Source organism: Parasteatoda tepidariorum, chromosome 10 (assembly GCF_982258835.1).
Source record: "Parasteatoda tepidariorum strain Cologne lab strain chromosome 10, Ptep-v5.0, whole genome shotgun sequence".
NCBI lineage: Eukaryota > Metazoa > Arthropoda > Arachnida > Araneae > Theridiidae > Parasteatoda > Parasteatoda tepidariorum.
The window spans coordinates 39,993,876-40,006,056 of NC_141764.1; the positions used below are offsets into that span (position 1 = coordinate 39,993,876).

General features: G+C 33.3%; 1 protein-coding gene across 3 annotated transcripts in view; it reads right to left on the reverse strand.

The window, feature by feature from the left end:
* Positions 1-4,331: 4,331 nt before the first annotated feature.
* Positions 4,332-12,181, reverse strand: part of LOC107440625 (LIM domain transcription factor LMO4) — a 174,720-nt gene continuing 166,870 nt past the window's right edge. For all 3 annotated transcript variants that reach the window (XM_021145355.4, XM_043048119.3, XM_043048118.3), the window contains one exon: positions 4,332-5,331. In XM_021145355.4, the coding sequence (XP_021001014.3) occupies positions 5,064-5,331 (268 nt within the window). In that variant the 3' untranslated portion in view covers positions 4,332-5,063. The remainder of the gene's footprint in view (positions 5,332-12,181) is intronic.

Here is a 12,181-nt window from a genome sequence, read left to right on the forward strand (position 1 = left end):
GCGCAATTTGCAGGAAAAAAGAGAGCTTTTACATTTTCCAAAATAAATAGTATCGATGGGTGTGCTGGGCATTGGTCGATGAATAGCAAAATTTTTCGTTTTTGCCTCTTCATAACATTGTCTAGTTTTTTCAGTCATCTAGTAAAAATTACGATCGTCATCCAAGCATTCTTGTTGGCAAATTTCGCCCTTTTTTAAAATACACAAGAAAAAATAAAAAATTTAATAAACGTGAACAAAATCTAAAAACCGACGTATAACCGATTCTGTGCGTCGTATAAACGATATATTTTTACATTAAAATGAATAAGAATGATTTGGGACCACACTAAAACGTCTTATAAGTAAGTGATCGTCGTATAAGCGATGCTCCACTGTATTTGTCATTTCAAAAAAACCTCAAAAAAATTGTCAATTGTAAGACACTCAAAATTTTTCACGACTTTTATCTACGTAATTTCCAATGATTAAATCAAGAATTTGAAAAAAATCGGTTAAATTACCCTTGATTAAGAGATTTGAAACCGCGACTTCAATATGAAAAAATACGCAGGAAGTAAAATTAATAGTGAGAAGCCATAACTTTTGATCGTCTTTAGTCTGGATAAGTGACAGTTAGATTAAAAGTTATTTTGCGCACTTTACACACTACTTTTAAGTGTCACAGCCTGATATTTCGCGAGCTGATAAAAACCACTAACTTCAAATTGTTTACTAGAGCAAAGATTTTTGCATTGTACTGCTTTCTCGTAGAAATTGCGTAAGGAACAGTATAACTGCACTGAAGTTTCCTTCTCTAGAAACAGGTTATATGCTTGGAAATTAAAACCGGTTTCAGCTTGAATTTTTTTTTTGTTTTGTTCTACTGCATTAAATATTAATTTGTAACCCCTAAGTCATAATATTTTGACTTCAATTTTAGCAAGAGTTCAAAAAAACGTTATTTTCATAGAAATCATCATGGAACGAAACACTGTTGGAGTGGTATGTTACTCCTCTGAGCACATTGAATTACCAGAATTAAGGTTGGATCCTGTGGTGGCAAAAGGTATATTTTCTTTTACTGGCTACGAGAGTGATGTTATTTTGTGTGCATGTAATCACTGAACTTGTAATAACATGCACACAGTTTTGACAGTAGTTGTCACGTCACTATGTCGTTGTGTTCTGTACGGTACGGTGCTATTATTGAAGTATGCTCCGGAGACAACATTTTACAGGGAGGACACTACCACACACCATCCGTCCGCTTGCGGATCGTAATTTTTAAAAGAGACAGAACACATCTATCTCCGATGCAATTGCCCAGAGGTATTGATTTGGTGCGGGAACTTGGAATAATTAGTGACCCCGAAAGATATAGCGTGCACCAGTCACCATTTTGTACATGGGGATGCTTGTGGCGGCGGTGACCGAACGCCAGGGCTCGAAAAACAGCCTGTCCTCGGCGGTCAAAAATTCCCCGCGGACAACTAATTTCTAGAATCCGACGTCCGCGCGGACGGCCATTTTCCCGTTAATGTCCGTGATACATTTTCAATTTTTGTTATCTTACAAGAGTCTAGCGCCTCACTTCTAAAATGACCCTCTAATCTAGAAATACAGCAACATACTGCTCATGGTGGAATTGATGTTCTCTCTGTCTGGGAGTACTGCAGCGGTTGAAAGAGGCTTTTCAGCAATGAACATACAAAAAAACACATTACGTAAACGTACTGGTCTAAAACAACAAGCGTTTAACGCAGTTATGAACATTCACCTAAATGGAAAACCCCTTCCAGATTTCTATGCAGAAACCTCTGTAAATAATTGGCTTGATTGTGGAACTGCCAAACGTCATATTTGATTGATTTAAAAAACGCAGTACCCTCGGATAAATTGACATTCCAGATAACTTGACCTTTGTCATTTAAATTATTTCATAAAGGAAATACTAGGTTACTATTAGTAACCTAGTATATACTATATAATGTAATGCGTATTACTGTATAATGTTAATGTAATCCTAGTAACTACTAATTCATTGTGCAATTTACATAAATGTTTGTAATAAATAAGAGAAAATTATATTTTTATTTATTTAGAAGCGACGGGTTAGTTTCAAAGGAGGACGGGTACATTGTTGGACAAGCCGTTCTAGGGGGACGGGTAAAATTTCTGCGTTTTTTCGAGCCCTACCAGCCAGGCTATCCCGACCTCGTCATTGTGTCCGAGTGATGCACGACGTCACATTTTTATGAAGTTGTATAATAGTTAATTTTTTTTCAGTTGCTTACTGTATCGAAATAGTAAACTTCGTGTATTTAGTAAAGAATTTAAATCTTTACGATTCAACATATGATTATCCACATTCACTGCATGTGGCTCTGCCAACAAACTCTGTATATGAGCAATTATGAGTGTTAGGCTATGTTTCGAAGTATACGTCGTCACATAAAATGATTTTTTGAGAATAATATGCTATTTTTATAACTGCTATAAGTTTACAACAGATCCAGTTTAGTCTCTCTATATCCATCGCCCTCTATATTATTCTGCACAACGTCTTTATAAAGAAAAGACACAGATTTGTGAAAATGAAAAGCATTTGTAGTCAAATTTTTTAAAACTTACAATGCTGCATTATCTGGGCTCATAACAATTTTCTAAAACTAAGAATACGGCAGTGATTTTGATAGTTTTCATCCAAGTGAAAATATGTCGCCAAATTGACGATTTTTAAAAAAGTTTACAAACTTTTAAGATAAGTTATTTCTCCGTTCTTAAGACCAGATAATTCTTCACGGTAAGATGATAAATAACGGGTGGTCCCGAATTAATGGTACAAACTTTAAGGGTAGATAGATACAGGACGTTGTAAAAATCATTTATTGTATAGGAAAGTATAGGTACAAGAGACGCGGTGAGGCGCAAATAGGGGAAATAAAAGAAAAAGAGAAATGGAGTTATCGGTTGGTTGCGTTGTCCGTAGAGGGCAGTAGATGTCTAGCTGCCGTTTAACATCATGCATCTTAGCAGGGGAAAGCGCCATTCACAATTATGCTGACGTTTACGAAGGGAGACTTTACGTATGCCGAAAAAGCAGCCGTGGAAATAGTAACGGCAGAGCTGTACTACGAATGTATGACACGCAGTTTCCTCATCGACGAATGCCGGATCACAGAATTTTTCAGCGGTTACATCGTCAACAGATTCGTTGCACGTCACCAGACATAAAGCTGGTCGACAAAGAGCTGTACGCAGTGCAAGGCTGGAAGAAAGCATCCTATACGTTATGGTTGATAGACCGGAGTCAAGTACAAGAACTGTTGCTTATCACGTAGGTGTGAGTCATCATACCGTTTGTAGTGTTAAACGAAAATCGCTTATAACCCTTTCATTTCAGCGAGTAGTACAGCAATGTACGCTGCAGCCGGATTTCATAACTCATGTACTATTTACAGATGAGGCGACGTTTACACGCAAGGGTGTTTTTAATTCCCATGTGTGGGCAACCGAGAATCCGCATGCAACGCGACCACATGCGTATTAATGATTCTGTGGGAATGTGTGGGCTGAAATTTTCAACTACTTTTTGACTGAAAATACTTACTATCGACGCGACTTAATGGCAACTGTTACATTTTTTTCTGGAACAGGTGTTACCAGAACTACTGTAAGATGTTCTGATCACCATTCGCAACCGCATGGGACTCCTTCCCACTTCAGCACTGATGTGCGCACTTAACTGAATGCTACGTTTGGGGCGCGATGAATTGTGCGTGGTGGACCAGTCCTTTAGCCACCCCGATCTCCCGACATCTGAAGAATCTTGTTCATGCGACTCGACTCAGATGAGGATCTCGTTGCTCGAATATCCGGAGCTGCTCTACAAATATGCGCGAAATACCTGTCATCTTCATTTAAACGTGTACGCTCCACCGACGCTGTCAAACATGTATTGCTACTGGTGGACGCAATTTTGAACAGTTATTGTAATCATTACACTTGTCAACGACGCTTTCAATAAACATTTTGTCCTTCCTTTCGTCTCGATTTTTTGTGTTTGCGCCTCACCGAGTCACTTGCGGCCAGACATTCGCGTACAATAAATGATTGTTACAATGTCCTGTACCTACCCTTTAAGTTTGTCGAATTCGGGACCACCCTGTATACTTTAAAATTATATCTTTGCTCTTCAATTGTAAGGAACTTAAACTGTGGCTTTTTTTATTTCCCTTTTCGAAAGAGTTTCACCAAGGGGTTCAGTTTCTCCACACGCGAATAAAATAATGAATGGTTTTAGTGAGTGGACAATAAAAGCAAGACAAATAAAATAAAACAGAAAAAACTTAATGAGAAAATTCTTTACATTACATGTTGAATGTGATTTGCATATTTACAGTAACCTGAATCGGAATTTGTCAACAAACAGAATAAGAAAATGCAATTCATAGTTGCATCAATGCACAGTTCTGTTCACAGAAGAATGCAAGAGTTTGACTTCATCAACAGTTCTCAACAGTCAACAAAAAAAAGAAGAAAAAAAAGTGGATCGTTTTATTGCTGGCTGCGTATATATCTTATAATAGTTCCTTCTATATTTATATTATACAGATTGTGCAGTAAAGATTAAGTCTCTTGATTGGCATATGGCACCACAGAAGGGGGTCATTTCTTCAATCATCGTCGACCCTAGAAAACAAAAGTTCTGTAAAATATAGAATAAAGAAAGTCCTCTCTCGCCAACTTGAGTGAAGAATTCGGTTTAGAAATATCAGCAAAAGACCTTGCCAATGCACTCCTTCTCCGATGTCGCGAAAAAAATCTCGAAAAATATGTGAAATGAACAGAAAAGTGTGCAACAAGTGAAAACTAAATTTACTATGATGTCAGCAGCATCTCCGAAAAAAGTCCATAGAACGGCTTTGGAGTTTTAAGTACATAAGTTTTGGCAAATGTTTTATTACAAGAGTATCGGTCCTGGAGAGGAGAGTACCTGTCCAATAACCAACTTTGGAGTTGAGCACGAGTATGCTCCAGTCCACAAGGGGAGCCGTATATATATTATTTGTCAACAAAAACTACACTTTAATTGCAGAGTTGACCCTCATCTTCGTCTTCCGTACTCCCGCCGGACTGACGGTTCCTTTGAGCATTTTGATACAGTCCTGCTCGCAGAGCACGCTGCCGTTGACGAGGTTGTAGCGGTCGCCGGGTACCAACTGATTGTGGCATTTGACGCAGGTGAAGCATTTGAGGTGGTACACGTTACCTTGAGCCCGCATCACATAGTCGCTGGCGGGAATCCCTTGACCACAGGCACTGCATGCACCACCGCTCCCAAATAGCCTAAAAAGACAAAAAGAAAATATGTTACAAATGTTATACAATATAAAATGTTACAAAATAATTATTTTAAACAATTTATTATGAAGGAAAAAGTAAATTGGCTAATGGAACACAGAAAACTTGCACCGCAAGGTACCACTATGGGTAGAATATTAGGCAATGCGAAATGGTTATGGAATATTAGGTTAGGTACAGGTAATAGAAGCAATAACTTGTAGCAATATAAGGTACAACTATATAGTACAAACCAAATTTATACTTAAAACAGCAAAATAAATTATTCAATTTCATTAAGTTAATAGCATAAAAACCATTCCATTAAGATATTGAAGATTCACTGGTTAAAAATTATAAGGTGAAGTTGATTTTCCTGTATCATAAAAACAGATGAGTAGACATCTTGATTAAAAATGGACAGAAAAAAAATATTTGTGAACAAGAACTTCAGTTCAGAGAGAATTTTTTGAACGCAATCTATTGTCAGCCCATGTCATTCAATGCAGAAAATAAACTTTAAGGATAAACATTAATCCTCAAAATAAATAGCAATAAAACAAAAATAATTATTTAAAAAAAAAACTATTTTAATGGCCTTTTAATTATAAGTCTCCTAATCCTTGAAAAATGTTCAAATGTATATGTCATTAATGTGTTTTTATATGCAGACAACAATAAATATTTAAAAAATTAAAAAGGAAGAGCGTTTAAATAACACAACTATGAAGCAGCTATAAATTTCGATTCTTAAATAACTAGTAGCAGTACTTAAAAGATTTGTGATTAAAAAGAAAATTAGAATTCCTAAAAGAGTATATTGCAATCAATTTCTATGTAGGACAAAAGTTTCATTACAACAACGACACAAAATCCAAGATTTTCAAAACTTTAATAAGATAAAACTTTTTAAAATTCCAATTTTATTGTTTTGACAGTCATCCATTACTTTTAGAAGGCAATTAGAACGACGTCTTGCTTAATGCCAGCATCACAGGCGACGGAAAACATTTGAAATTGACGTTTAATGACTAATATTCATCACTCTAAGCAATATTAATTAGTGAGAACGTTCCACGACGACTAACAAAATGGCGCAGTTTTGCCAGCAATAAACTTGATGGGCTTTCGAGATCTGCAGCCCGAAGTGCGGGTCCCCCTGGAGGATTTGTTGCTCGAGGCATATTTTGGAAAGGAATAAAATTGCCAGCTGGAGTACTTAACTAAATGCTTCATAAGCGCTAATAGTGATATCAATATTGCCACTCAAACGATTTGCGTCAAAAAATCAGACTATCGCAACGTCGTTAGAACGTATGGAAAATGGTCCCTCGTTAAAGATGGATTATCTGGCGAAAGTGCTGCGGTAACAGTTACGAGGCTCGATTTGTAGAAATGGGACATACGGGGACGAAAAATACTTCAAAAAGTATTTATTCTCCATGCATGACTCAAAATGTTTGTTACTAAGGGTAAAAGACCCAAGTTAAGTATTCGAACAAACAATTTTAAAAAAAATATAATTCGACCATTTATTTGTAGTTATTCACAATACATAAGAATTTACAATACATAAAAATAATTTAGAATCAAAGCATAAAAAGGTTTTTTACACTGCGAAGATATTTTTTTCGTAGTAACAGAAACGATATTTTTGTATATTTTTTTTTGGAGGTTTAAGAATAACAGCAAAGTAAAATATCAGAAATGGGTGAACCAACACTTTTATTATAAAAAATTCGATAGATTTCAAATTATATTTTATTTAAATCAAGAAATCATTTTCCAAAAATAGTAAATTAAGTATGTAAACTGTAATAATGCTTTTATGTCGTATTACTATTCTTAGAAATATTAAAAATGTTTAATAAAAATTAACAATCAAGAGGTATAAAGTATCGGGATCATTGTTTTCAATCCAATGATCAAATCAAGCATTGATAAATTTTTGAAAATGAATGGAAAAAAAAACTTCTTTCTTTTAAACAACTTTTTTTTTTTGGCTTTTATGTTTGAGAGATATAATTCCGATAATCTAACAAAGCTTTTAGCAACTATTATACTGTTTTTTTATAGTTAAAAAAATACCAAATTATATTTTTGTTTGTAATTAGAGTGTCAAAAACAATATTTAAAAAGGACACAGCTGTCCCATCTGAGTCAAAGGGTCATCAAGTCAATAAGCAATAACGTAATAACATTAAGTAATTGCATTTGTAGTTTCAAAAACTTTCTATAAACCCTACGCAGGAATCAAAATTCGTAGAAATTAAGTGAGACCCATAGTAATTGATATTCTGTAACATGAGAAAATAGGATAATCGGCAATCAAAAATACACTTTCGTTAAAATAAAAATTTTAATTAATTTTGATTTTAACCACTTTGAAAATAAGCAATTTCAGTGCAAAATAATCTTAATCCAACCAGTCTCTCCCAAGAAATAAAACCTTGAATCCGATGAATGCTAATAATTCAAACAACTGCATTACACGAATGTTGTTTTCTGATTAGAAACATAAAAGCTTATCAACATTCATTTTCCGTAAAACATCTTTCTTTGTTTCACATCCCATGCTTCTAGCCTAAAATGATTTAAGCATAAATAAGTAAATAATCACATTACGAGTTTCTCATTTGGTAATGGAATCTATGCAATCTTTTTTTTTTCTTCCACGGATGGTGCTCGACATTTAATTGCAATATCCGTACATTATTACAATTACGGATGGTTCTGAGGCATTAGAACATGGGGATCCATTTTTCAGTGCAAACGTCACTGATGCACTACTTTTCAATTAATGGCCATAACCATCCGATTACTGATTAGGTCTCCAACTCTATCACCTTTCGCAGGGCACTGAATCCATTACGTAAATATCGGCGAAAGCCGAAAAGGCTAACAGAAAAAAAAAAAAATCCTTTTTCGTTCAGCCATATTCCTCTTTTATTATTTACCATACCATTTCTAAATTGTTCCTCATTTCTCTCTATTTCTTCGGCAGAGAAAGAAAAGAGCGCCCAAGAACCTGTAGGAGTCCATTAAAAAAATTAAAAACCCAGAGCCGAATCATATCCCTTAGGTGGGAGGGGCTTTCTATCTTAACGTAATTTGGAAGCCTTCCCCCCCCCCTTCTGTATATGAACTGAAATAAGAAGTGGATAGAAAATGGGAAAAAGGTCTTCCTTTTCCCGTTTTCCATCTGTAGAAGCTAGGCGCAACAAATCATGTTAGTGTCAGCGCAGCGCGTTGTAAATCCCAAAAATCCATTATCTAATTTCATTAATTTCGTCTGCAGCCATCCAGCTAATAGGTTTGTAACATTTAATGGGCTTTCATCGATTTATCGGCACCTTCCTCTAGACATCGGCATCCCATCCACAAAAGGAGGAGCCTCCCTCCTCTACCTGAGTTATCCTTTTTTTTTTTCCTTCCTCCTCCCTCTTCTTCCGTTTTTGAAAGGAACCATATTTTCCCGGTAAAAACGGGAACTAAATAGATCGTTTATTTGTTTGAGGAAAATGTTTTCAGTTTTTTTTTACATACATATTTTTTCTCTCTCTTTTCTCCTTTTTTGGATTAAAATTTAAATAAGTGAGAAAGTCAAACATGTCGTTGATAAAAGGTTAGAATAAATGCATAGCTTTTGAGCTAAACATATTTATCACAGTGAATTTTAAGAAATATTTATTTTTCTTCATACTAAATCTTAAGGGCAATTAAGACCTATTTAATGTATGTAATTTTGAATGACATTGGAGATTTGTTTAATTCAAACTATAAATATTTAATTATAATTAAAAAATATGAATTCCTGATAAGATGAGTAGATTTGAGAATAATACACGTAATGAAAATTTATGACACTAACAAATTTTATCAAACATAGAGAAATACAACAATTATTATGAATTCAAATAAAATTAATAGTTTTAATACTAATACATTGATTAGATTCGCATAATCAATTAAACAAAATTTACATCAAAATAATGAATAGATTCACCGAATTTATAAAACAAATTTAATTAAAATATTGAATAGATTTGCATAATTAATGGAACAAATTTCCATTAAAATAATGAATAGATTAGATTAGGTAAGCTGTTTGGTTTGAGCCAAGTATATTTAGTAGATTGAACTTTAACGATTCCGATTAAAGTACGATTATAAATTGATATTTGCAAATTTTGTTTCGTAAATTTACTTCGGAAACTTCAAATTAAGTTGCAAGCACTTAAAAGTAGTACGATTAAAAATTAAAAAAAATTAATTGTTAATGAAATGAATAGAATCTACACTTTATTAGTCAATTTCACACGAAAATATTAAATAGCATAATGAATAAATTTGGCACTTAAAACATTAATTGGAACATCTACACTAATATGCTGAATGGATTTAACATCAGTACACCTAATGAAATAAATTTAAACTTATAAGTATAATGGATAGTCTGGGTCTACTACCAGTAATTTCAATCTTTCAACAAGTCCAAAACGCAAATTAATGTTACAGGTAAACAAAAAGTAGATCTAACTGCAATAAAGAGCTAGAAAAGTAAAGTATTAAAAAGTAGGGCTGGGAAATCAAACTCATGGAACTTAAAATTTACAAACGCGACTCTAAAATAAAATAAATCATAAAGCATAGTTGTTACGTCAATTTCTTTTCAATATCATTCATTAAAATTGGATTACATCATATATCTAAAGTATTCATCATTAATTCAAATAAATACGAATATTCCGTTTTAAAGAACGAGTCCAGCAATCACTGACTGAACTATAAGTCCAACTCCATCAAGAAAGGCATTTTTTCAGAAAGCCCGAAATGTAAATTATTGATTCAGACTAACAAAAAGTACAATTCATTTCAATAAAGAACTAGAAAGAGAATAGTGTAAAGAAAATATTTTCTGACCAATACGACTCATTAGTGCAATAAAATAACAATTAATGTAATTGAAATAGAATAAATAACGTAATTGAAATATAATAATTCAAGTAATTAAAATAATTAACTAAATAAGCACCTTCTGTAAAACATTGAAAGTGAAACTTCACACAATTATCTAAGAAAAAGTAGGACTTACAATTTACAAACATAACTTAAATTAAAACATAGAGCAACGTTTTTTTGCACCATGCGATACATCATATGTTAAACATCAAACATATAGTAACATCTAACTATTAAAGAAGAGTCCAATAATCACTGATTTAACTATAAGTCCATTGTCAAGAAGGACGTTTATTCGGAAAATCCAAAATTTACTAATAGTTACAATTACTAATATAGACTAACAATAAATACATTTCATTGCAATAAAGAATTAAAAGAAAATATCTTCTGTCCAACACATGGCTCATTAACGTAATTAAATTTGAAATAAAATAAGAAAATTCGAGTAATTGAAATGGTTCTCTAACTAAGAAACTTCTGTAAAACTTCGAACCTGAAACTTCACACATCTATCTAAGACTTCAAAATAAAGTAAAACATAGAACATTATTGTTTATGTCCATTTCTTTCCACCATATAATGCATCCTATATCAAACATCAAAAGTATTTATCATTAATTCAAATAAATGCGAATATATTCCCTTTTAACGAAGAGTCCGGCAATCACTGACTTAACTATAAGTCCATTGTCAAGAAAGGCAAAAATACCATTTACTCTAAAGGACTAACAAAAAGTACAGTGTTTCGCAATAAAGCGACGAAAGGAGGAAACACGCCTAAGTCGTTAGGGGATTATTTTTCGGGATAAGATTCCACTCTCTTTAAGATGTGTCCAGGAAAACGGGAATTTCGGGAAATGAAACATCTATCACAATTGTGGATGAATGACGAACGGGGATCCGCCTCATCCAATCCCGAAATTGGGATCCGGATAACCACTCTTGCTGAATGAAGGTAAAATGTGACTATCCAGAATACCTTTTACCGTCATGTCAGACTTAAAAGATGGAATTTCATCACTGATTTGATTTATTTCACAGAAAATCTGTCAAACATGGGTTTGATTTTAAGTTACGAAATTATTTAAAAGTGTAATTGATATTCAAGAGTGTAGCAGAGCAATCGAAATCGCTACTAAATTCTCGTAAAATTAGTATTTTCGAGTAAACGTCATTTATATATAATTATGCAAAGATACTGAGTAATTCATTACTTCGTGATTGCTCATGTTCATTCTTTAAAACAAATTTTTGCAATTTTGTTTATTCAATATTAACAATTTCTACTAGCTCAGACATAATAAAAAATTAAATCTCGTAACTATTTAAGTTTAAAAAAATAAGACAACAAACATAAAAATTCTAAATAAAACCTATTTTTCAGAAGTTTTCTCTTTTATTTCTGTTTTAATTTTTGAGCAGCAAAAATAAAGTGTAACGTTAAGCTGAAAAAGTAATAAAAAATTTGCAAAAAAGCACTTGCAATACTAAGGCTTTCAGAGCGGCCCGCATGGTATTTTTTTACAAGTTTAACAGTTAATTATCGATTTTTTTTTTAATTCCATTGAATTTTCTGTAATAAATTTTCTACAGACGTTCGTAATTATAAGTCTCTAAGTCTTACAGTGTTCGCGAAGCAAAACAAAATGCAACGTTAAGTTGAACACTGAAAGCAACGATGGCGCTTACATTTTTTAATATATATAGAGGATAACATTGAAACAAAATTGTTCAAATTAACTAATTAATATCGGACAAGTGGATTAACACTGGAATCACCATAAATATCAATGGACAAAACGCCAAGACAAATTTCTCAATTTTAAAAGCTAGAACAGCAGTTCAGATAGAACAAAGAAGTTCAATTTTAATTTTAAAAATTAACTTAACG